Consider the following 27,131-nt stretch of genomic DNA (forward strand, 5'->3'; position numbering starts at 1 on the left):
ATGTGCTCTGCAAGCTCCAGGGGAGACATGGCTGGATCTGACATCAAGCCAAGGAACGGGGAGCTGCAGCACCGGACATTGGGACCAGATCAGGAATCCCAGAAGGCAGTGCTCCCCAGGGATGGCTGGTGGCCAGCTGGGATGTAAAAAGAGGTAGGAAGTGACCCAGGGAAGCTGTCTGGAGACACATGCAAGAAACCATGGGGTGAGCGAAGCTAAACCAGCCTCCCAAGTTGGAACCCTGCAGAGTGGAAGGGCCCAGGTTCCCCTACCCTACTGAGAACTGAACCCAGTAGGTGGGGCTGCCACCCATAAACTGAACCACTAAACCAAGCTGGCACCCATGAACTGTACCCACTAGGCAGGGTTGCTGCCTTCAAGAGAGACACCCACTAGGCAAGATTTCCACCAGAGGGTATACCATTGGGTTATAACATTGGGTATAACTGCTGCCTTGAAATCTAACTGCTAGGTGGGAGACACTGCCTCCTGCTGACAGGGTCTCACAGGATCAGTCCCAACACTATTCAATATCTTTATCAATGTCCCCAAAGAAAATATAAAATCACTGCTGATAACATTTGCTCGTTATTCGGGTGGTAAATGATGCTAAGGACAGGCTACTAATAGAGAACAACCTGGATCACATGGCAAGCGGGCCACAATAACACGACATGCACGTAAGGTCCCATTTCAATAAAGCACTGAAGCAGATGCTTAAACTTAAGCACATGAGCAATGCCATCCCCACTCAGCAAAGCATGTAAGCATGGGCTTAAAGGTAACCCCCGTTGCAGTCAATAGGAGAGGGATGGGATTTTAGTGTTTCGTTTTTGGGTGCTCAATCTGAGCCACTTCAGCACTCTCGGCTCCTACTAATTTTGTTTGGAGCTCTGGGTGCTCAATGTTTCCAGCAAACATGAGGTTCATGGTCACAGGCCATAGAAATTTGTTTATAGAAACACCCAGAGTCCGAACGTTTCTGGTTGTTCAGATTTCTTCAGTGGACGCTAACCAGGAAACGGGAGAACTTTGACTCTAGGTAAGGTTAACGAGGCCGGGGCACAGCAGCAGGAAAGGCTAGATGTGATGGTGTGACTGAATAAACAGCCGAGGCCTGGCCCTGGACAGCTCGGTGCTGCAGCAGACTGAGATTGAATTACATGCCAAATAAGATGGCGACAGAGACTTACCAGTTCTAGGAACACTTTTCTTTCCGAGTCAAGCGATCGGACCCGACTGCGCAATGCCAGAATTTCCTTGTCCAGTCTGTTGTTGTGTTCCATGGCCTTCTGCAGCTCAGTCCTATCTAAACTCCCGCAAGTGACAAGAAAACAATTAGACAACACATGGACAGGTGGCAATGGATTCAATGTGCTCTGTCCCAGGCCCTTGCTATGCATCTGAGCTCAGGGTTTGGCACAGGAGTGCATCACATGAGTATGGACCCCTGGAATATACTAACTTTGGGTGTGTGATGCTGCCCTGTAGTGGCTGGTTCGCAAAGCATAAGGGAGCCATTAATCAGCTCAAATGGCAGAGGCTTGTGATTTTGGAGCTTTAGGACCAGGGTTCTAGTCCAAGATCTGCTAGTATGTGGTTTATTATGGAAGCATGTTCACCTTTCCTTAGTCAGGGCTGAGCTTCATCTCACTTGTAGCACAACAAAAAAATCTAAATTTTTTCAACTATTTAAGGACAGGTCTCAGTGACAACCAGAACATATTCTGAAAATACTGTGTCAACTGAGCAACTACTTTTTTAGATTTAAAAATGACTCCTTTTAGAAATTTCTGCCAAGTGTCTAATACTTATCTGTGCACTTCTATCCACCCAGCAAAATCACAATACACCTACCAATTTGAAACTCAGGTAGATTTTGAGATTGGTGTATGCAAGAGGCCATTTTTCTTAAAAGCAAGAACAGTAAAATGTCTAGGAAATTGCCATAATTTGAAAATTAGACGTGGTTATCCCCCAGTGAAGCTGTCATACATGGCAAGTGAGAATATTCCATTTTCAAACTCTGGAACTAGCTGGGCTACTTTTTAAACTCGGAAAGAAATGCCAAGGTATATGAATGAAGGTCCTCCGTGGTTGCATAAGTCAGGGTAGGGGGGAAGCCTGGTGTGTTTGCAGGGAGTAGTCTTGGGTAGAGGGTGCTGGAGAGTTGGCATCACTCTGGAGTTGTGGATATTTAGCCTATACTCCTGACAGAATTCTGCACCCTTGCGGAGGTACAGAATTCATATGGCCCACATATTTCTGTGCCCCCCACACAGAAAAATGCAAAAGAAATCAGCAGGGGGATACTCGCCTCTTCCCCAGCAGCCCAGGCAGCGCATCTGTTCCAGCGTGCCTGGAGTAGCTTCAGAGACACAAATCACTGTGGGAGGGAGGGGGCCTGGGCATATGTGCCTGCAGGGGAGATGTTTATCACCATCGGGGGCGAGGCTGGGCGTGAGTGCCTGCCAACAAGAGAAACTCTGTCCCTCTTGCCTGCTACTGCAGCCTGCCGGGGGCATGGAGGGTAGGTCTTTTTATTATGCACGAGGAAGGCTCTGCCTCGGAGGCAGAAATGTAGCAGCCTGCTTGCTAGTTAACTGATCTCATTCTCTGAGGCAGAAATGTTGCAGCCTGCCTGCGTAGTAGCATTCTTAACGTTCCTATTGTTAGTTAACTGTTCCCATTCTCAGTCAGTTCCCCCAGGGGCATAAAACCTGTAAACGTTTTAAGGCCTTTACATTGCCAGAGTGATGTAAAGCCTTATAAATGACAGTAAGGGAATAAGCTAAGAAGATCTATGTGCTTTCTCACTTTTTTCCTGTGCCAACGTGACACAATGGGGTACAGCTCAGGATTTATTTTACTTACTCATTATAAAAAAAAATAATTTGAGGGAAAATAAAACATTTATCAAACAGTCAATAAAATGTCAGGACAATCAGAAGCAAACACTTCCCAAAGTACCCAGCCAGGTCCAGGACAATGATTAGCAGAACTGTACGACTTTCATGTGTGAAAATCACAGCAATTAAAAATGACATTCTACTACTTCTCTTTTTTTCTCTCTTTTTTTTTTTTTTGGCTGTTTGATGTTCTGTAATTTAATTTAAATGAAAATCCAAGATTATAACTGGAATGCAGGGTATTAGTTACCAAGTGTTTATAACTTAACTTTCATGTGTTTAGGAAATGCTGAATAGTTATTGTGAGTTTTTTCTGTATTGTAATTTAAATAAATTACCAAAACAATTGAAACTGGTGTAATTATATTGCATTATTTTGACAAATAAAATATGCAAAATTTTGCAGAATTTTTAATTTTTTGGTGCAGAATCCCCCCAGAAGTAAGCCTAGTCCGACTACCGCTGTAGGAATCAGCCCGCAACAGCAGGGAGGATTTCTCTCTGGAAAAGGAGAGGTGTCCCTTGCAAACATCAAAATGACTGACTTAGATAAAAATAAGCACTTGGTAAAAGCGGTGGAGTATGTGAGCCTCAGCCCTGGTGCAGGTTAGAGCAACAATGGGGTGGGGGGTGCTCTAACTTAACCTGGCAGTGGTCCCTAAGGACCATTCTCCAGCTGAGCAGAGATGGCGAACAGCACAATTTGGCTGTGCCCCTGACAAATTCCTTATGCTGAGTGAGGCTGAATGGGGAGTGCCACTGCAGCTGATTCTGCCCATTATTAGCTCCTGCACACCAGGGTAATTCTCACTTGCCTGTTCTGCCTGATTTCTGGCCCCTTTGCACTGCCTAAGTCACATAAAGAAGCCAGAACATAAGAGAGGATTTGGACTCATTTCTAAGGTCCCTTAATCAGCCTGACCTTCGCTTCTCCAGAAGGTTGTTTACTGAGCTTTATTTTTAGTAAAAACAAGCACAATTCATTCTGCAGCAGAATACATTTGTAATTAGCAACTGAGAGGTCCAGGGCAGCGTATGGAGAGGGGTTAGTTCAGTGCAAGCAGAAGGGACACAGGTAGCTTTCTTGCTCTTGAGAAACATACAGAAAACTAACATCTCTGGGAAATGTGTTTACTTCATGAACAGCTTCTAAAGATGCCAAAAACCACGCCACTAAATTTTACTATGAACCGACACAATCTGAGCTTATCCGCATAGGCATAACACTAACACTTACGGAATACACTGGTGCTATAAAACCATGTTAGTACGGTACTTCTATCCCTTACAGCGTGTCAAAGTCATAGCTAGTGAACATAATATAGCTCATTCTACAGCCATTCTGGTGAATACGGATAGCAAAGAATTTAGACTGTAACATCAAGCAAAGTGTCAATAGTTCATGCTAGCAGCACAACACTAGAAAACTTTCTGGATTTGTATTTATATTCCAACCATATTCCTTAGTAGAGCTGGTCAGAAAAAAAAATTCTCAGAAACTTTGGATAAAAACTACTTTTTCATTTTCATCTAACTTTTCAGTGGGAAATCTCAACTTCTTGTCAAGAACTGAAGATGATATTTTATCCCAAAACCTGAAAACCAACAAAATTTCTGGTTTTAGCTGAAAATTTTGGAATTTGTATTTTCAGTTTTCCAATGAAATATAACATTTTTTTTAATGAAAACACACACTTTCTGCAAAAAATTTAATTCAGCTGAAAACTCAATTTTCTGTTAAAAAAGTCTGGACAAAAAATTTTCAACCACCTGGGCCTGGAAGTATCATCAGCAGTGCCTTAGCTAATGTATGCCTTACCACGGACTTTCAGCTTATTCATCTCTTCTCTCCAGCTCTCAGATGTTTGTGAGGCCAGCTGCAAAGCAGGATCTAAGAGAACAACGGAGAAACAATCTCACCTAATGATAATTTTGCCAATCCTTTTTTATGAGCACAGAATTCTAGAATCCTCTTCTATAGTTTTTCATTCAAAAAATTCAAACAACATAACATTGAGCTCAAAGGAGTAGAAAGAGCACAAAACTTAACCATAGCACATGATTTTAAACACTTAGCAACCACCAACAATAGAAAATAATGTATTGGACTGAAAATTGCCTAACAGGGGTCATACATTTTTTATTAAACTTGAACAGGCTGCAAGAGCAAACATTTGTTCTAGATGGATTTTCCCTCAAATAAATCAGGGATTCCACTTGATTTTCTGTGACTGAATCTAGTTACAGTGCATTTAGCTCCTAAAATCCACAGGGAGGATTACAACCCCAGAAACACAATTATTACTACTTTTAATAGCTTCCCTTGATAAGTTTTAATATGATTCTGAGCACTAACATTCTAAGCATAACAAAGCACAGAAACACGTCAGACATTAAAATCTTAATCACAGCACAGAAAGCCAAACAGTAATTCATACTTTTATGCAGATTACAAAACTGAGCATGCTCATCATAAACAGGTTTCTCACTGGTTCAATGCACATAAGGTTCCGCTGGGAAAGGAAGTCAAACACAGCAGCTCTGCCCATAATCTGGAGAAGTATCGTTTTGAGGCTGTGATACATTGCCAAGCTTGTGCCCTTTGACGCATGTATATCAATCGATCTACATAGGAGGTCTGACAAACTCTGTATACAGAGCTTGCTTCCAAGGACTTTGAATAAAACACAGCCTGTGACTGACTGCTCAGGCTGCTGATTGGAACTGTTTAATGACTTGGAGAGAGTGCCTTTTGGGTGATGTGATCAGTCACACGACGAGTCTGTGCAAGTGCATTCCATGTGGAGTCCCAGTAAAGTAAAGGGGGCTCAGCCTGGGCACAGAGTCAACCCCTCACAGGTCACATTGTAGGACAGGGACCTTCAGCTGCTGTTAAAAACTTCAGCTGATCATTTTCTGATGCTTCCTGTATATGTTCTTACCTGGAGGAAGAATTTAATCAGAAAAATGTGTATGATAAATGGGAATCATTTAAGAACATCTTACTAGATGCCACAATCCCAGAGTTGAGGAAGAAGGCTGTGCTGGTTAAAAAACTGATCTGATTTAGAGGGGAAGTGAAGGCAGCTATATATAAAAAAATAATATATAACAAATGGAAGAGGGGGGAAACTAATAGTAGTGGATGTAAACTGGAGGTTTGGAATTATAGAAAATTGATAAGGGAAGCCAAGGGACACTAGAAGAACTCTATGGCCAAGAGTTAAGGACAATAAGGATTTTTTTAAAATACAGTAGGAAGAAAAAGAATCCTGACAATGATACTGGTCCATTACTAGATAGAAACTGTAGAATTATCAATAATAGACAGAAAAGGCAAACATGTTCAATCAATATTTCTGTTTTGTATTTGGTGAAAAAAACAGATAATATATTCTGATATGAGGATGATAATACTCTTTCCATTCCACTAATATTTCTGGAGGATGTTAAACACAAGCTACTAAACTGAGACATTTTTGAATCAGCAGGTCCAGATAACTTGCATCCAAGAGTTTTAAAAGAGATGGCTAGGGAGCTCACTGGAATGTTAATACTGATTTTCAATAAGTCTTGGAGCACTGGGAAAGTGGAAAACTGGAAGAAAGCTAATGTTGTGCCAATTTTTTTAAAAGGGTAAATTGGATGATCAAGGAATTATAGGCCTGTCAGTCAGACATTGATCCCAAGCAAGATAATGGAACAGCTGATGTGAGATTTGATTAATAAAGAATTAAAGGAGAGTAAAGTAATTAATGCAAATCAACATAGTTTATGGAAAATAGATCCTGTCAAACTAACTTGGTATCTTTTTTTGATGAGATGAGAAGTTTGATTGATATAGCTAACAGTGATGACATAAACTTCTGTAAGGCATTTGACTTGATACCACACAGCATTTTGATAAAAAAAATTAGAATGCTATAAAATTATTATGGCACACATTAAATTAATTAAAAACTGGCTAACTGATAGGTCTCAAAATGTAACTGTAAATGGGGAATCATCACTGATTGGGTCTGTTTCAGCGTGGTCCCACAGAGATTGGTTCTTGACCCTATGCTATTTTTCATTTTTTATTAATGTCCTGGAAGAAATATAAAGTCATCACTGATAAAGTTTTCAGATGACACAAAAACTGAGGGAGTGGTAAATAATGATGAGGACAGGTCACTGAATCAGAATGATCTAGATCATTTGGTAAATTGTGCGCAAACATATCCATTTTAATATGGCTAAATGTCAATGGATACTGTGATGGGTTGGATCACAGAAACCCCCTTGGGAGCTGCCAACTGATGTGCCAAGACTACTTCTGCCCCTGCTTTCCTGCCCTGGCAGCTCAGGACTCCAGCACCCTGTCTTGCTGAGCCAGACACACCAGTCTGCTCCAACACAGACCGAGGATCTGAATTACTTGCCCCACAGCTGCAGGCTTAACCTGAAAGCAGCTAACAGAAGTGTTCTTGTCTTTAACACTCAGATGCCCAACTCCCAGTGCGGTCTCAACCCAAATAAATCCATTTTGCCCTGTATAAAGCTTATACAGGGTAAACTCATAAATTGTTTGCCCTCTATAACACTGATAGATATGCAGTTGTTTGCCTCCCCCAGGTATTAATACATACTCTGGGTTAATTAATAAGTACAAAGTGATTTTATTAAATACAGAAAGTAGGATTTAAGTGGTTCCAAGTAGTAACAGACTGAACAAAGTGAATTACCAAGCAAAATAAAATAAAATATGCAAATCTAAGCCTAATACAGTAATACAATTGAGCACAGACAAAATCTCACCCTGATATGTTTCAGTAAGTTTCTTCCACAGACTGGATGTCTTCCTAGTCTGGGCACAGTCCTTTCCCCTGGTACAGCCCTTGTTCCAGCTCAGGTGGTAACTAGGGGATTCCTCATAATGGCTGCCTGTCTTTGTTCTGTTCCACCCATTTATATATCTTTTGCATAAGACCAGGGGTGAAAGTAACTTAAAGGACTTGCTGGTACTCCAGAGTCCTGTGGAGGGAGAGGGGCCTCAACTGGAAGAGGTGGGGCCTTTAAATCCCCGGCCTTTTAAATCAGGATTTAAAGGGCTCGGGGATTCAGCTGAAGCTAGGAGCCGGGCCCTTTAAATCACCCCCGGAGCTACCAGCTGCAGGGGCAGCTGGGAGCCGTGGGGTTTGGGCAGGGGTGAAAGTAATTTACATTTCTTACCCATATGATCCAATCGCAAGCAACCCACCTCTCCTACGTACTTCATGGATCCCTCCCACTGCATGACATAGAGAAAATAAAGCTACTATTACTACTACCAGGACTGTCTGTAATAAAACTTTATTATTGGAATAAGCCTGAAAAAGTGAAAATTCACGGTCACATTTTTCTCTGTGTCTTCCCTCCTCCTTGAGCCAGGCTGTGGACACTAGGCTTCATGCTTTCTCCCTGCCTGGCACTGAGCAGCAGCTGCAGGGGCTACCCTCTAGCTTGCAACAGGGAGACTGGCTGAGGGAGGGAGAAGCCTGCCTCCTGCATAAGAACAGTTTAAACTCAGCTGTTCCTTGCACGGTTCAGTAACATTTCAACGAGGATCTGCGAGCAGTTTGGACATCACAACCATGATCTTCTGCTGGGGAGGGAATGGGATAGATTTGAACTTGGAAATGGTTCCTGATTTTGATTGTGTTTTTTGCGTATAGGAGATCTCCTCATCCCAGGGGCAGAAAAGAACTGCCCCTGCCATGGTCACCCCCCGCCCGACAACAACTGGGAGTGAAATTAACAAGGATGCCAGAAACGGCTTCTAAACCTGGGGGCTAAACTGTGCAGGGAACTGCTGAGTTTAAACTGTTCTAACGCAGGCAGCAGCAGCAAGCATCTCAGCCAGCGTCCCTACTGCAAGCTAGAGCCTAGAGAACTCCTGCTGGGAGTGGGGGTGGGGGGAGGAATGCAGAACCTTGGCTGCAGCCTGGCTGCAGGAGGGGGAGGGAGGAGACGAGAAACCAATGTGACTGAGTTTTCCCCTTCCACCTGCTTTTATTAGCTCTAGATTTAAGCTGTGCAGCCAAATGCTTGTATTTGTTGTATATATTAATATTGGAGAGATCCCCTCATCCCGAGGGCAGACAAGGACTGCCCCTGCCATGGTCAAACACACCCTCCCCACAGCTACTGTGAGTGAAATTAACAAGGATGCCAGAAACCACTTCTAACCCTGAGGGCTGAACCACTCAGGGAACAGCTGAGTTTAAATACAGGGAGCAGGCTTCTCCCTCCCTCAGGCAGTCTCCTTTTCTTACAGGTCCTCCGTACCAGCCTGTACCTGCTTACTTTCACCTCTGCATAAGACCGGAATCCTTTGTCCCTCTCTGAGTTCCCACCCCTACTTCTCAATGGAAAGACCCCAGGTTAAAGATGGATTCCAGTTCAGGTGACATGATCACATGTTACTCACTTGCCAGCACACATGTATACAGAAAAACTTACAGGTAAAACAGAGCCGTCTGCAGTCAATTGTCATGGTTAATGGGAGTCATCAAGATTCCAAACAACCATTAATGGCCCACACTTTGCATAATTACAATAGGCCCTCAGAGTTATATTTCATATTTCTAGTTTCAGATACAAGAGTGGTACATTTATACAAATAGAATGATCACACTCGATAGATTATAAGCTTTGTTATGATACCTTGCAAGAGACCTTTTGTATGAAGCATATTCGAGTTATATTAGCATATTTTTATAAAATCATATAGAGTGCAACATCACAGATACAACTGGGAACAAGGGCCACAGGCAATACTTACAGGATGGGGACTCTATCCTTGGAAGCAGTGACACTGAAAAAGATCTGGGGGTTATGGTGGATAATCAACCCAACATAAGCTCCCAGTGTGATGCTGTGGCCAAAAAAGGTAATGCCATCCTAGGATGCATAAACAGAGGGACTCTCGAGTAGGGAGTCATTTCACCCCTGTATCAGGCACTGGTGTGGCTGCTGCTGAAATACTTTGTCCTGTTCTGGTGTGCACAATTCAAGGAGGATGCTGATAAATGGATGCAGGATCAAAGAGCCACAAGAATGATTAAAAGATTAGAAAACCTGCCTTAGAGTGATAGACTCAAACAGCTCAACCTATTTAGCTTCACAGGTTAAGAGGTGACCTGATTAGTCTATACAAATATCTACACGGGGAACAAATGTTTAATAATGGGCTTTTCAATATGGCAGCAAAAGGTCTAACACAATCCGATGACTGGAAGCTGAAGCTGGACAAATTCAAACTGGAAATAAGATACGCATTTTTAATGGTGAGAGTAAATTAACCCAGGGTTGTGGTGGATTCTCCATGACTGACCATTTTTAAATAAAGATGGGTGTAAAAGCTCTGCTCTAGGGGTTGTGTGGCAGGTCTCTGGCCAGACTAGATGATTGCAATGGTCCCTTCTGGCCTTGGAATCTCTGAGGTAAGAGGAAAAACCCAGCCCAGTGTTGGGCGACTGGGAGAAGGAGTAGATCTCTAGAGCCAGTCCTGCGAAGAAAGGCCTGCAAAGGGCCAGAGCTTAACCAGAGATTGCCTTGAAGCTGCCTGGAGGGAATAATAAGCTGGGGCTAAAGCCCCAACTAAAGACTCCTAAGTGTCAGAGACTCCTAGGGACAGGTTGGCCTGGTGCAGGACCTTTTTAATTCTTCTGTTCCTCAAATAATTTGTTCTCTTTGTTTTGGGACCTGCAGAGGAGTCAGCTAGGGAAGAGGCTATGAGACAGACCTAGCTGCAGGCCACAGTAGAAAGCAAATAGCCTGAACAAACAGACCTCGTCTGTTCCATACAAGGTCCCTGGGCTGGAACTATAGTAGAGGGCAGGCTTGGGTTCCCCTACGGGCCCACCTAGGGCAGTGACATGAACACCCCAGAGCCCAGGGCTGGCTGGCCCAAAAGCCTGAAGTTGGGCCAAACCTCAGGTGTGATGCTGCCAGATCACTGGTGTGTTGTATTCGGGTTTCCCTAGAAGGAAGAGGCAGGACTAAAAGTGACCTGGCCATTGGGCCAAGTCACAGGAAGAGGACAATGACCGCAGAGCCAGAGTGGCGGTTGGCAGGGGGAGCCAAAGGAGGAGGAGAGCACCTCAACCAGGTACGAGGGAGCATGCCAATGGTGAGCAAACTCTTCCATACAAGGCTCCACGTAGAAATGAGTTATAAGAGGTGCGTAAACGATTAACAGATGTTTCAATAAAGAGACAATCAATTGTTACAACTGTTATCAATCCAATAGATCAAGAGGTTGTTTATGGTTCATTACCATTTATAACAACTTCCAAGGATGTGCTTATTAGTTAAGAATCACCTGTAATGCATAATCCTCATGTCTGTGACATGTTTAGAACACCTATTAGCTGGTTAATTAACCCTCTGTTAACTAGTTATAAGTGGAATTTTTACATAAAGTGTGACTTTTTTCCTTCATAAAATAGATTTTCCAGATACGTTTCTTGGGTTAGTTTTTGGGAGGAGGAGGTTTAAAATCCCATCCAGCCTGGACTGGGCAGCCACAGACATTGTGGTGCTGCAACTCTACTCCCCAGCATAAGCAGCCACATAATAAAGTGCTCAGCTTCTCGCCTACTAACCTACAGCAATAAATACTATTGCTACCAGGGCAGCCTGTGCAAGTGACAAATGCTTGCAACACTCACCTTTCCAACAGCTGTCCAAAGCCTCCCAACCCCCTCGTCCTGCTAGGTGGGCTCTTGGCAGGGAGGTACTGGGGCCTGGCTGCAGAGACCATCAGTTTGACAGCAAGGTGCAAGATCGGAGCTTGTCAATATGGTGGGAAAGCGGGGAGGATGTGACAGCCGGGGGACAAAGTGCACACGAGGGGAAGCAGGCTTCTTGTATAGAGGATTTAGCATCTAGGAGCGAGGGTTTGAAAGGCATCCTCTGAGGTGTGCGTGGGGAGCTGCTCAGTGATGCACTCTTCAGATGGCACATGAGGACAGGAAATCTGTCCTCAATGGCATCTTAGAGACAGGGAGCAGGAGGCCGGTCTGCTTCTGGACTGAATGGGGTAGCTGTTCCTCTCGGCCCCATCTCTAGCTTCTTCTTCCTCCACACAAGCCAAGGAGAGGAAACCAGGACTATGCTGCCATAGTATCATGTCAAATCAGCCAATGTCTTGATTTTCCCCATTCACACTTCATTGCCTATCAGCTACTGAATACATGTGAAAGATTTTATTCCGAATTCCAACACATCAGGCTAATGTTTGACACAGACTAAATTTTCCATGCTACGACAGAATGGGGCTAGGAGACTTTCTATGACTCTTCTCAAAGTGACAGGCAAGGTTTACATAGAATAGGACCTGATTTTCAGAGGTGTTGAGTAAGCGATGGGAGTGATCAGCACCTCAGAAAACCAGGTCTAGTATATGCTAATAATTGAGTCACATGCTGCTCAAATTTACCCAGTTTGCTTTGCTCCTTTTTCTGCATGTCCAGTTCATCTGTTAGCCTGCGGATCTCTTCGTGAGCCATCTGCAGCCTCCGTGCGGCCTCATCCAGGTCTCGCTCAACCCGCTTTCGTAACACTTTCTCTCTTTCCAGCTCTTCATTATGGGACTGAAACACAAGCAGTGCTCATGGGGCAAAGGAAACCAAATACCTTGTCTGCACTAATAAGCTGCAGCGTAGCAGCTTGCATTAGGGCAGGGGTGGGAAAACTTTTTGGCCTGAGGGCCACATCTGAGTATGGGAATTGTATGGCAGGCCATGAATGCTCACGAAATTAGGGGTTGGGGTGCAGGAGGGGGTGAGGGCTCTGGCTGGAGGTGCAGGCTCTGGGGTGGGGCCAGGAATGAGGGGTTTGGGATGCACGAGAGGGCTACAGGCTTGAGCAGAGGGGTTTAGAGTATGGGAAGGGGCTCTGGGCTGAGGAAGGGGGTTGGGGTGTGGGAGGGAGTATGGGCTCTGGACTGAGGGTGCGGGTTCCAGGGTGGGGCCAGAAATGAGGGGTTCAGGGTGCAGGAGAGGGCTCTGGGCTGGGGCAGGGTGGGGAGGTGGGGGGGCGAGGGCTGGGGGTGTGGGCTCTGGTGTGGGGCTGGGACTAAGGGGTTGGGGGTTCAAGAGGGTGCTCCGGGCTGGGACTGAGGGGTTCGGAGGGCAGGAGGGGGATCAGGGCTGGGGCAGGAGGTTGGGGCATGGGAGGGGGTCAGGGGTGCAGGCTCCAGGTGGCGCTCACCTCAAGCAGCTCCCGGAAGCAGCAGAATGTCCCCCTCCAGCTCCTACGTGCGAAGGCGTGGTGCAAGCCAGGTGGCTGTGTGTGCTGCCCCATCTGCAGATGCTGCCCTTGCAGCTCCCACTGGCTGCGGTTCCCAGCAAATGGGAGCTGCAGAGCCGGTGCTTGGGGAGGGGACAGCATGTGGAGCCCTACATGTAGGAGCTGGAGGGGGGACTTGTTGCTGTTTCTGGGAACCAGGTGGAGACACAGCATGCATGGAGCAGGGCAAGCCCACAACCCCGCTCCTCAGCAGGAGCTCAAGGGCCAGATTAAAAGGTCTGATGGGCCAAACGTTGCCCAGGGCCCGTAGTTTGCCCACCCCTGCACTAGTGCATGGGAAGTGGGGACACACTAACTATGCAGGAAGCAGGTGTGTGGGCGCTGCTGCTGAGGCAGTATATGGAGTTGCTGGCAACCCCTAGTTACATAAGGATGCTGACATGTTATGTGTGTATGTCATGGCTGTGGGCTGACAGCTGATTTTAGGCATCAGTGTTTTCCAGGTGAATCCCTGTGGGATAAAAAGAACAGAAACATTTTCTCCCTTGAGAAACACTGTTAGTCAAGTTGTATTTTCAGTCCTAGACTCATAGATTTTAAGTCTAGGAGGGACCATTAGATCTAGCATGGCTTCCAGCAGGGCATCCAGTTTTGATCTGAAGACTTCAAAAGGTGGACAATCCACCACTTCCCTTGGCAGTTTGTTCCAATGGTTAATCAATTTTGCATTCTCTTTAGTGTCTTTGGGTTGTTTGGGGTGGGAGAATGGGCAGAGCTGAGAGCAGCCAAGCCCTGAATGAGAGCTGCAGGGCTGTTTAATAAAAGACTTAGTTTTTCATGTTTACAGTGGAGGAACGTGCTTTTTGCTCAAACTTTCCAAAACAATTCCCACTGAGGCACTTCCTTTTCCCACTTGCATTCCCTTTCACTTTCATCCTCTGCTTCTATCACCACATGATTTTCAACTTCCACATCTAATGTTTCCACTTCTTGGCCCTGGTCTACACTACGAGTTTTAGGTCGAATTTAGCAGCGTTAGATCGATTTAATTCTGCATCCGTCCACATGACGAAGCCATTTTTGTTGACTTAAAGGATTCTTAAAATCGATTTCTGTACCCCTCCCCTAACGAGGGGATTAGTGCTGAAATCGACCCTGCTGGGTTGAATTTGGGGTAGTGTGGACGCAATTCAACGATATTGGCCTCCGGGAGCTATCCCAGAGTGCTCCATTGTGACCGCTCTGGACAGCACTCTCAACTCAGATGCACTGGCCAGGTACACAGCAAAAGCCCCGTGAACTTTTATATTTCATTTTTTGTTTGGCCAGTGTGGCAAGCTGATCAGCACAGGTGACCATGCAGAGCTCATCAGCAGAGGTGACCATGCACTACCAGAATCGCAAAACAGCTCCAGAATGGACCGAACAGGAGATACTGGATCTGATTGCTGTATGGGGAGACAAATCCGTGCTATCAGAACTCCGTTCCAAAAGACGAAATGCCAAAATATCTGAAAAAATCTCCAAGGGCATGAAGGACAGAGGCTCTAACAGGGACCCGCAGCACTGCCGCGTGAATCTTGAGGAGCAGAGGCAAGCCTACCGGGGAACCAGAGAGGCAAACAGCTGCTCTGGATCAGACATGCTGCTTCTATGATGAGCTGCATGCTGTTCTAGAGGGTGCCCCTACAACTACCCAACCCCTGTGCGTGGACTCCAACAACGGAGTCTCACGCAACAGAGACGTGGATTTTGGGGACGAAGAAGATAGCGCACAGCAAGCAAGTGGAAAAACCGTTTTCCCCAACAACCAGGAACTGTTTTTCACCCTGGATCTAGTACCCTCCCAACTCACCCAAGGTGGGCTCCCGCACCTAGAGGGCGGAGAAGGGACCTCTGGTGAGTGTATCTTTGTAAATACAATACATGGTTTAAAAGCAAGCGTGTTTAATGACTAATTTGCCCTGAAGACTTGGGATGCATTGGCTGCCAGTACAGCTACTGGAAAAGTCTGTTAATGTGTATGGGGATGGAGCAGAAATCCTCCAGGGACATCTAGGTGAAGTACTCCCAGGGTAACCCAGTTGAAATAGGGGAATTTTATTAAGGGGACATTCAGAGGTGACCGTTCCTGCTGGGTTGTTTGCCTGTGTCTTAAAAGAAATCATCCCCATTGTTAGCCACGCGGTGGGGGGAGGGGTGAAGTGATCATCCCAGAGAATTGGGGGGGGGGGTTTAGTTGGGTTTGTGCTGCATGTTAACTCGAAAACCACAGCCCCTCCTTTTAAATGGCCAACCCAACGGGTTCTTGGTATGGGACATGAAGGCGCTGCTGTTTGAAACCATCCCCACATGTTATGAAGATTAAAGAAGCCAAAAGATTGTGGCTTACCATGTCTGCCTGCAAGCCAAATTCTGTTGCCCGCCGGCCCTGCATGTGTGATCTCTCACACCAAACTGGCAGGCTCTCAATATAAGAGGCAAAATGCGACCTTGTAAAGAAAGCACACGTGCTGTGTAATGTTAACAGCTTGGTTCACCATGAAAGAGTCTACCCATTGTTTTCTAAAATCTGTCTCTTTAATACTACTCTCCCTTTTATTCCTCCCGCAGCTGCAAATGTTTCAACACTCCCCGTATCATCTCCATCCCAGAGGCTAGCAAAGATTAGAAGGCAAAAAAAAAACGCACTTGCAGTGGAATGTTCTCTGAGCTCATGCAGTCCTCCCGCACTGGAAGAGCCAAGCAGAATGCCTGGAGGCAGACACTGTCAGAGTGCAGGAAAGCACAAAATGAACGTGAGGACAGGTGGCGGGAGCAAGAAGAGAGACGGTGGGGTCAAGATGATCGGTGGCATCAGCGTGATGAGAGGAAACAGGAAGCAATGCTTAGGCTACTGGAAGATCAAACTGATATTCTCCAGCATATTGCTGAGGTGCAGAAAAGGCAGCAGGAGCACAGACCACCGCTGCGGACCCTGTGTAACCACCACCCTCCCCCCCAAGTTCCATAGCCTCCTCACCCAGACACCCAAGAACGCGGTGGCAGGGCCTCCGGCCACCCAACCACTTCACCCTAGAGGACTGCCCAAGCAACAGAAAGCTGGCATTCAATAAGTTTTGAAGTGCAGAGTGGCCTTGTCCTTCCCTCCTCCCCTCCTCCACCACCCACCCAGTGCTTCCCTCCTCCCTCACCCCTCCTGGGCTACCTTGGCAGTTATCCCCCCCAACTGTGTGACGAATAAATAAAGAATCCATGAATGTGAAACAACAATGACTTTATTGCCTCTGCAAGCGGAGATCAAAGGCGGGGAGGGCAGTTGGCTTACAGGAAAGTAGAGAGAACCAAGGGGGCGGATTTTAATCAAGGAGAAAAAACCAGAACTTTCACACCGTAGCCTGGCCAGTCATGAAACTGGTTTTCAAAGCTTCTCTGATACGCAATGCGCCCTGTTGTGCTCTTCTAACCGCCCTGGTGTCTGGCTGTGTGTAATCAGCAGCCAGACGATTTGCCTCAACCTCCCACCCTCCCATAAACGTCTCCCCCTTACTCTCACAGATATTGTGGAGCACACAGAAAGCAGTAATAACGATGGGAATATTGGTTTCGCCAAGGTCTAATTGAGTCAGTAAACTGCACCAGCGCGCTTTTAAATGTCCAAATGCACATTCTACCACCATTCTGCACTTGCTCAGCCTATAATTGAACAGCTCCTGACTACTGTCCAGGGTGCCTGTGTATGGCTTCATGAGCCATGGCATTAAAAGGTAGGCTGGGTCCCCAAGGATAACTATAGGCATTTCAACATCCCCAATGGTTATTTTCTGGTCTGGAAAGTAAGTCCCTTGGTGCAGCCATTCACACAGACCAGAGTTCCTAAAGATGCAAGCATTATGTACCTTTCCCGGCCATCCCACGTTGATGTTGGTGAAACGTCCCTTGTGATCCACCAGTGCTTGCAGCACCACTGAAAAGTACCCCTTGCAGTTTATGTACTGGCTATCTTGGTGGTCCAGTCCCAAGATAGGGATATGGGTTCCATCTATCGCCCATCACAGTTAGGGAATCCCATTGCAGCAAAGCCATCCACAATGACCTGCACATTTCCCAGAGTCACTACCCTTGATAGCAGCAGCTCAGTGATCGCGTTGGCTACTTGGATCACAGCAGCCCCCACAGTAGATTTGCCCACTCCAAATTGATTCCCGACTGACCAGTAGCTGTCTGGTGTTGCAAGCTTCCAGAGGGCTATCACTACTCGCTTCTGAACTGTGAGGGCTGCTCTCTGTTATAACCATACAGCTAAGGGTAGCCTAGAATTCCTCCTTACTTGTAACGGGTTAAGAAGTTCAAATAACCTGGTTGGCACCTAACCAAAAGGACCAATGGGGAAAGAAGATACTTTCATTTGGGGGTGGGGGGGAGGCTTTGTTTGTGTGTTGTCTGGGAAGGCAGAGAAGCATCAGGTTAGGAAAACTCCTTCTCCTATAAACCATCCTGTACAAGTCTCTGATATTACAAAAAAAGTGAGTAAAAGCCAGGCAAGGTGTGTTACATTATCTTTTGGTTTTTTTGCTTGTGAATTTCTCTTTGCTGGAGGGAGGTTTATTCCTATCTTTGTAACTTTGAAACAGCCTAGAGGAAGTTCTGGTGTGTTTTTTGAATCTTTTGTTACCCTGTAGAGTTGTTTTCCATCCTGATTTAACAGAGGTGATTTTTATCCTTTTGTTTTTAAATCAAATCCTTCTTTTAAGAACCTGACTGATTTTTCCATTGTCCTAAGACCCAGGAGTTTGGGTCTGTAATCACTTTGTAACCAATTGGTTAGGATATATTTCTCAAGCCTCCCCAGGAAAGGGGGTGTAAAGGCTTGGGGAGATATTTTGGGGGAACAGGAACTCGAAGTGGTCGTTCCCTGATTCTTTGTTAATCACTTGGTGGTGACAGTGTACCGTTCCAAGGACAAAAAGAATTGTGCCTTGGGGAAATTTTTACCTAAACTGGTAGAAATAAGCATAGGTGACTTTCATGTAGGTCCCCACATCTGTACCCCAGAGTTCAGAGTGGGAAAGGAACCCTAACACTCTTATCTTGGTATTCTTGCGCTCCAGGGCGGGTGAAAGCAAGTCACAAAGTTCCATGAAAGTGCCCTTACGCATGCGAAAGTTTCGCAGCCACTGGGAATCATCCCAGACCTGCAACACTCTGCGGTCCCACCAGTCTGTGCTTGTTTGCCAGGCCCAGAATCAGCGTTGCACAGCATGAATCTGCCCCATTAGCACCATAATGTCCAAATTGCCAGAGCCCGTGCTTTGAGAACTCTGTGTCCATGTCCTCATCACTCTCGTCACCATGCTGCCGTTGCCTCCTCCCCTGTTTTTGAAGTTTCTGGTGCAGCATATACTGCAGGATAATGCGCATGGTGTTTACAATGCTCATAACTGCCGCGGTGATCTGAGCAGGCTCCCTGATTGTGGTGGTATGTCTTCTGCACAAAAAAGGCGCAAAATGATTCTCTGCCATTGCTTTCATGGAGGGAGGGGCGACTCACGACATGGCTTACAGGGTTGGCTTACAGGGAATTAAAATCAACAAAGGGGGCGGGTTTGCATCAAGGAGAAACACACACAACTGTCACACTGAAGCCTGGACAGTCATGAAATTGGTTTTCAAAGCCTCTGTGATGCGCAGCACACCTTGCTGTGCTCTTCTAATCTAATCGCAAACAGCCTATATCAGCAAACAGCACCAGCAAGATTTTAAATGTCCAAAGGCACATTCTACCACCATTCTGCACTTGTTCAGCCTATAGTTGAACTGCTCCTTACTACTGTCCAGACTTCATGAACCATGGGAGCAAAGGGAGGCTGGAGTAGGTGGGGCCCGCTGGGAGAACAACTCGAGGCAGAAGCCTCCAGTTGGCATGATATTCCAGGCAGGACTGAATCTCCATTAGACGAAACTTAAAGAAAAGAATGACCAGGAATCATTCCATTTTTATCTAGGCGCCCCCGACCGACCTCACCGAGGTTGGCCAGGAGCACCCATGTCTGCCCAGACGCCCCCGACTGACCTCACCGAGGTTGGCCAGGAGCATCCATGTCTGCCCAGGCGCCCCTGACTGACCTCACCAAGGTTGGCCAGGAGCACCCATGTCTGCCCAGGCACCCCTGACCATGACCGAGGTCGGCCAGGAGCAACCAGGAGATGGCGGCAGACAGTGCAGTACCACTGCTAACAATCTTTACTAACTTGCAAAGACAAGAAGCTGCTGCTGCTGCTGTGTTGCAATGCAGTACTGCGTCTGTCAGCAGCACCCAGGAGACGTACGGTGACGGTGAGCTGAGCGGGCTCCATGCTTGCTGTGGTATGTTGTCTGCCCGGGTAACCCAGGAAAAAAGGCAAGAAACCATTTTTTGCCATTGCTTTCATGGAGGAAGGGAGGCCTGACGACATGTACCCAGAACCACCTGCGACAATGTTTTTGCCCCAACAGGCACTGGGAGCTCAACCCAGAATTCCAATGGGTGGCGGAGACTGCAGGAACTGTTGGATAGCTACCCACAGTGCAACGCTCTGGAAGTCGACGCTAGCCTCTGTACTGTGGACGCACTCTGCTGACTTAATGCGCTTAGTGGGGACATATGTAATCGACTGCATAAAATCGATTTCTAAAAAATTGACTTCTATAAAATCGACATAATTTCGTAGTGTAGACATACCCTGAGTTTCTTTCCCTTCCTGCTTTCTGCCCATCTCTCTTCCCCTGCCTTGTCTCATCTTTCCTCCCACTGCTCCTCCATGTCTTTTCCCTCTCTCCTCCCAGATCTCCCTTCCCCCAACACGTTTCTTCACTTTTCCCTTGTCTTTTCCACGTGTCTTTAGCTGGAACCTGCCTCTTCCTTCTAAGGCAGTTGCCCAGCTAGGCTAGCTCCAGGAGCACTGAGTCTGCCAGCTAATACTGACCTCCTCCTGTTATAGTCTGCACCAGCTCCTGGACTGTGGATGTTTTTTATTCAGGAGCCAAGTACCTTTTCCACTAGTCAGATTTCTGCAGAAAGTGATTTTAATTCATAACTAGGGCTCTACCAAATTCATGACCCATTTTGGTCAATTTCACAGTCACAGGATTTTAAAAATCATAAATTTCATGATTTCAGCTATTTAAATCTGAAATTTCACAGTGTTGTAACTGTAGAGCGTCCTGACCCAAAAAGGAGTTGGTGGGGTCACAAGGTAGGGTGGGTTGTGGTACTGCTACCCTTACTTCTGCACTGCTGCTGGCATAGCTTGGCCCTCAGTCAGCAACCACCACTCTCCAGCCACCCAGCTCTGAAGTCAGTGCAGAAGTAAGGGTGGCAATACCGCAACCCCACTAAAATAACCTTGTGACTCCCCTGCAACTCCCTTTTGAGTCAGGACCCCCAATTTGAGAAACAAATGGTTTCCCCAGTGAAATCTGTGTAGTATAAGATAACAGCACACAAAAGACCAGATTTCACAGTAGGAGACCAGATTTCACTGTCTGTGATGCATTTTTCATGGCTGTGAATTTGGTAGGTCCCTACTTATAAATGCTCTCAACCCAGTTGACCTGCATCTGCTTTACTTCCCAAAGTACTTCTGTGTGGAATCAGAGTTACATACTGCGTCAAGGCCGTCCAGAGGATTCAGGAGGCCCTGGGTCTTTGGCGGCGGGGGGGCCCCCAGCTTCGGCGGTAATTCGGTGGCGGGGGATCCTCCTGCTCCAGGACCCGCCACCGAAGTGCCCCGAAGACCTGGGACTTCGGCGGCGGTTCCCGCTTCGGCGGTAATTCAGCAATGGGGGGGTCCTTCTGCCCCGGAGCGGAAGGACCCCCCCCCCCGCCGCTGAAGACTCGGAGTGGAAGACGCTCCGGGGGCCTGGGCCCCGCAACAGTTTTCCGGGGCCCCCAGAGTGAGTGAAGGACCCCGCTCCAGGGCCGCCGAAAAACTCTCGTGGAGGCCTCTGTGGGGCCCGGGGCAAATTGCCCCACTTGCCCCACCTCTGGGCAGCCCTGTACTCAGGGCCGGCGCTACCATTCAGGCAACCTAGGCAATGGCCTAGGGTGCCAGAATTTTTGGAGGGGCGCTATTTTGCCGGGGGGGCGGCACGCGGGTCCGGTGGAACTACTGCAGTCATGCCAGCGGATGGTCCGCTGCTGGAAAGGCTCCGGTGGAGGTGCTAAAGTCATTTCGGTGGACGGTGCGCTTGTTTAAAGGCTCCGGTGGACCTACCGCAGTCATGCCTGTGGCAGGTCCACCGGAGCCTTTAGACCAGCGGACTGCCCGCCAGCATCACTGCGGCAGCTCCATCGGAGCCTTTCTAGCAGCGGACTGTCCGCTGGCATGACTGCGGTAGGTCCGCCGGAGCCTTTAGACCAGTGCACTGTCCGCCGAAATGACTGCGGCACCTCCACCGGAGCCTTTCCAGCAGCGGGGGGCAGCGAAATGGCCGTCCGCCTAGGGCGTCAGAAACCCTGGCGCCGCTCCTGCCTGTACTGTATTAGAAGCAAAAGGTTGCATAAATGTTTTACCTTATTCATTGTCTCTTTAGTATGTTGCATGGATTCGCCTTGTTGCTGAAGTTCATCTTCTAACGTCTGGTGGATATGATCAAACTTATCCTTGCATGAAAAGACATATTAATAAGCCAACACTATAAAAAGGCTGGCTGCTAATCTTCACTGGATATTGATATGCCACCATTTAAATGTTAACATATCTTAATTAACCATGGGTTGTAATCATGTCTTATATTTCAAAAGTGCCTTTAATCCAGATAGATTCCAAATTGCTTTGAAGAGCCCCCACTTGCCTGTTGCACTCTGCTGCTTATTGGGAACTCTGCAGGTTCTTTGCCTTTTTTAACCTTGTGATGCCATGGGCCTCTTCCTTTTACATCCTATGGGCTCAGCTCTGCACAAAGAAATATACTGATATTGAATATACTTGACTGACTCTACTTGAATAAAACTGGATAACTTCTCATGTTCCAGCCAGTCTGCACCACTCAGAATCTTAATTACAACCTCATACTTGCTCCAGAAACACAAACCACGCAGCACACTCAACCTGTGCACATATATCAACACTGCAAAGGTTGTAATTAAGATTTTGCATTTTATTGTGAGGGAGGTGAATGTGCTTGCGTGTAGTGTGTTTTCTTATCACCTGGAGCCTGAAAAGGATGTTCCTAGTGAGACTTCAGAGTCTGTCCATGGAAACATGCTGTGTGGTCAGGGTACCATTAAAAGGTGTCCCAAACTTGACATTTCTTTGCTTTTAAAAGTTTGCATTGTGAGGGAGGATGTTTCACTTACCCAGCCTTAATCCCTTTTAAACACAAATTTTTCTGGACTATATTTCCGTGATTTTATTATACTGATGATATATTTTTAACATGGAAATCAGATCTTGACAACTTTGAATATCCTGCAGCCGAAATGAACAGTCTTCATCCTACTGTCATGACCTTTGAAATGAATAGTTGTATTCATACTGTTAATTTTTTTGGCTGCAAAAAATTTACAACAAAATTACCACCTCTCTCCATGGGAGAAGTATAGATTAAAATATTTATATATTAATAGTTTTCAACCCAAAACATTAATAATCAGAAGTTTGTCATACTCAGTTGTCCAGAGTTAAGAGATTCCTATCAGGCATCATATATAACTATAATGGATGGGAAGTGTGAAAGTCTGTACTAGAGTTAGACAGGGAGAGTTCATTAATGTATCAGACTAAACTCAAGTATGGTCCTTCACTAACCAGAGTCAGTGAGGATTGTATATGTTGTATATCCTTGGTGGGAGTATTAGCCATTAGCTACTTCAGATCTTTTTCACAAGAGATTGTTTTATTTGGCCAAATAATTGATTAGTGACTATCTTCTGTGATCTAGGATCCCTTGTCCTTTGCTCACCTGGGGCACACCAACAATGCTGTTGCCTGAGTGATGCATGGGAAACTTTGCATAGATATGTGTAAAAAATCCTTTTCTAACATTCTTTTCTCTCCATTCTTCCTCCCTTTGATTAACTCGCTTGTTCGGTGCTGACTCCTCAGTTAGTGCTGCCCTCTTTGCAGAAATTATCTGATTATACCTGGTAATTGACCAAGAACAAGTTGTAATTAAACTCAGTATTTTATTAGAAGGTTATTACAGCTCTGTTGGCTCTTTTTTAAATACCTTGGGGCTTCAAACTGAATTTTTAATTGGGAATAATTGATTTGTTTGTAGTGATTATTTGTATCAGATAAGTGACTAGCGTCAGCTGGCAGAGCCCTGATAGTGCAGTGGTTCATGACCCAGAACTTTTGTATAAATGAAGCTTCCCCCGCAATGCAAACGGAAGAGACTTATGTGTCTAAACATCAGCCATAATCTGGATGTGTTAAGTGTGAACTCAAATTGGTATTTATCTGAAAATATGAATGACTATTTCTTTATAATATATGGGAGGTGGGTGTTGGATGTTTTTACTTGGGGTACCAGAGCCTTTTGTGACTTGAAGATTTAGGCTCTAACCATGAAAAGACTTAGGGATGGGGTTTTCTCAAGCCTAATGCTGAGTTCTTTTGAATATTCCACTACATGCATGTGCGTAAGTCTTTTCAGGATTGAGGTCGTATTTACAAAATTGTTTAATGACTATTTTGGATTGCATATGCATTAGGTGTCTTTTTGTCACTTTTACGTTTTACTATTTATAGACTGAAAATATGACAGGATTATGGTAAAATTTAATAATAGCATATTTATTGAAAACACAGCCTGCGACAGAACACTCAGGACTCAGAAGGGGGCTCTCATAGTTATGGTTATTTCATGTCACAAGTTCCCTAACAGCAGCAGGCAACATCTTCCTTGACAGTGGGAAGCTGGGACCAAGACAAGTTCCCTCCAGAGCTCAAAGGCAAAGGACCGGACTGGGGCACCCGGTTTCCAGAAGCACATATGAGGCCAGCCTTGTAAGGAGCTGCTCAGAGGGAACCTTTTGCAGCATACAATAAGAAGTTTTATTGGTCCTACAAAACCCAGGAACCATGCTACGTATTCTTGAGCACTATGTACTGGCATCTTTTCTGCTCACTAACTATTTACCTGTAGATAGAGGCAGAGCACTCTTGTAGCAAGTCTCCTAGAAATGGCTATTATAGCTGAAATGGTACATCAAACTAACAATACTCTTTGTTTTGCTGGTTTTATTATGAACCATGCTTTGGAATAAGCAGCCTAAAAATGAGGGCCTGTGGGGCTAAAATACATAGCCAGGCAACTTTTCCAGAGAGTTTTTTCTTCTAAACCATCTCCTGTTTCTTTGAAGGACTTTTGAAATGAGCTCTGTCATAGAGCCTTAGCCTTGCCATTCCAAGACCTTTATGGATCCAGTCCAGAAGTCCTTACTCAGTCCTCATTTATGCACAGGTGTATCAGATTTCCTAGTTATATTAGAAGCCTCATGATACACAGTGTTTTACTTAAAGCCCCAGGTCCTACAGTCATGTGATTGGGAGACTCTTAGCTTTTGTGGTGGGTGTTTTTTTTAATTAAGTTTCTATCCTTCATGGTTGTGAAGAATTCCTCAAAAGCTAGAAAGAACACACTATATTCTTTTTAAAGCCCCATGATTTTTAAGTTAATCTCACAATTCTGAGGGAGGCATGACTCATGAAATCCTGCACATGGAGTCATCAGAAATACCAAGGTCAGTGGAAAGCCAATACTCCATGAGCAAGACTTCCCAACTGGGCCTTATAGGTTTTCTTTTTCATAACAAAGCCTTCAGCATTCGCTCCTTTTATAGAAAAAATAATGCTGTTAGTTAGTCAATTCCAGACCTCTAGAGCAAATCAAGTGCAAACATGGATAGGTAAAAATTAGTATGGATACAGACTTCAGCTTTAAGAATCCAGAGGGTTCTTATAAATGATAAAAATGTTTCTAATTAAAAAAAAAAAAAAACAACCACTCTGAGAATAGCCTTAATTCTTCCTTTGGAGGGGCTAATCAGATAATCACCACTGAGGAGTTTGATACCTGAAGTTGTGCTGCACACAGTCCGTCTATGCAGCTATGCGAATCCAACTTTTGATCTGCAATGTCTAGTTTCTCCAGCAGCGTAGTTCTTTCTACCAGTAAATAAGCAATTTGTTCGCTGGGACTGCTGTGAGCTATCTCAGACAAGCCTTCCTGTTCCAGCATTTCCTCCACCTCCTTCAGCTGGGCTTCTGAAAAAAACAGAGAGAGCAATGAGCAATCATTAGTGTATGGCTAGGGGGTGGATTTTCAAAACCGCCTGACACCCACTGCCTATGACTGCCAATGAGTGCCAGCAAGCGATTAACCTCCTTTAAAACCTCCACCCTGCTGACACGCAGAGTTGAGAATATTCAGCATCGACAAGTGTGGTTAGCTTTTCAAAAGTACTTTGCTGCCATTGTTTTCAAGTGCACTGAATGAGGCAGGAGTCCTACGGAAAAAATAGTATGCGATCATGTAATCAATAAGAAAAATTAAGGTTGCAAGGAAAACTTTAATTCTGGTTTATCCTAACTCTTGAGAGCTTGATTTTGCAACCTTAATAGTGCTCTTTGAATGTAGAGAGACAAGGTGGGTGAGGAAATAACTTTCATTGGACCAACTTCTGCTGGGAGCAAGACAAACTTAAAAAAACCCAAAACCAAAATCAAAATTCCATCATATGGAACCATATTGACCCCCATCTTGGGTACTGATCAGGGTTCGGCAGCATGTTAGATCCACAGCATAGACATTTACTACTCCAACTAATAAACAGTCGAAGAAGTCAGGCCATTGTCCTCTATGTGGACCAGTCACTAGAGAGGGATGAGTTACACTCAGCGGGTTTCACAGCTATTCGTTGACCACAGAGGAATGTAGTGATGAGGGTTCCTGGGCCCAATTCCAGGTTCTCTAATGGTTATGGACCCTTCTGGCCCTGGACTCCTAGCCCATCCCTGTCTTCCTTCTGTCTCCCTCCCGCTCTGCCCTATCCACCAGCTCCAAGCCCTGTCCCCTTCTCCCTCTGCTCTTATCCACCACCCCCACCACAGATTGGTAAGCACAGCTGTCAAGGTTTCTTCCTCCACTTTGAACTTTAGGGTACAAAAAGTGGGGACCTGCCTGAACACTTTTAAGCTTAATTACTAGCTTAAATCTGGTACGCTGCCACCAGCCAGAAGTCTGTGTCTGGCACACTTCTGTTCCCCCAAAACCTTCCCTGGGGAACCCAAGACCCAAACCCCTTGGGTCTTAAAACAAGGAGAAATTAACCATCCCCCATTCCTTTCCCCCCATCAATCCCTGGTGAGTTTAGACTCAATCCCTTGTATTCTAAAACAAGGAAAAATCAATCAGGTTCTTAAAAAGAAAGCTTTTAATTAAAGAAAGAAAAGGTAAAAATTATCTCTGTAAAATCAGGATGGAAAATGCTTTACAGGGTACTCAGATTCATATAGACTAGAGGTAATCCTCCCCTCCAGCCTGAGATTCACAGTTACAGCAAACAGAGGTAAAAATCCTTCCAGCAAAAAGACACACTTACAAGTTAAGAAAACAAACATAAGTCTAATCCACTTTGCCTGGCTATTACTTACTATTTTGAAACATGAAATACTGATTTAGAAAGACTGGGAAGCCTGGGTGTACGTCTTGTTCGTTCTCGGGACTGAGAGGGACAACGAATAACACAAAAAGCACAAACAAAGACTTCCCTCCACCAAGATTTGAAAGTATCTTGTCCCTCTATTGGTCCTCTAGTCAGGTGTCAGCCAGGTTTACTGAGCTTCTTAACCCTTTACAGGTAAAAGAGACATTAACCCTTAACTATCTGTTTATGACAACAGCCTAGCAGTTATCATGGGATAAGCCTGCACATCCCAACTCCTCCATTATGCCCT

General features: G+C 45.6%; 1 protein-coding gene across 3 annotated transcripts in view; it reads right to left on the bottom strand.

Annotated features, from left to right (window-relative positions):
- Positions 1–27,131, bottom strand: part of CCDC30 (coiled-coil domain containing 30) — a 140,964-nt gene that overhangs the window by 86,600 nt on the left and 27,233 nt on the right. For all 3 annotated transcript variants that reach the window (XR_007770676.1, XM_050931162.1, XM_050931163.1), the window contains exons 4-8: positions 25,249–25,439; positions 21,740–21,829; positions 12,373–12,526; positions 4,729–4,800; positions 1,194–1,309 (exon numbers count right to left, since the gene is read on the bottom strand). Coding sequence is in view for 2 of the 3 variants with exons in the window: in XM_050931162.1 (XP_050787119.1) it covers positions 1,194–1,309; positions 4,729–4,800; positions 12,373–12,526; positions 21,740–21,829; positions 25,249–25,439 (623 nt within the window). In the remaining variant the exon portion in view is untranslated. The remainder of the gene's footprint in view (positions 1–1,193; positions 1,310–4,728; positions 4,801–12,372; positions 12,527–21,739; positions 21,830–25,248; positions 25,440–27,131) is intronic.

The sequence above is a fragment of the Gopherus flavomarginatus genome, chromosome 21 (genome assembly GCF_025201925.1).
Source record: "Gopherus flavomarginatus isolate rGopFla2 chromosome 21, rGopFla2.mat.asm, whole genome shotgun sequence".
NCBI classification, from domain to species: Eukaryota; Metazoa; Chordata; order Testudines; family Testudinidae; genus Gopherus; species Gopherus flavomarginatus.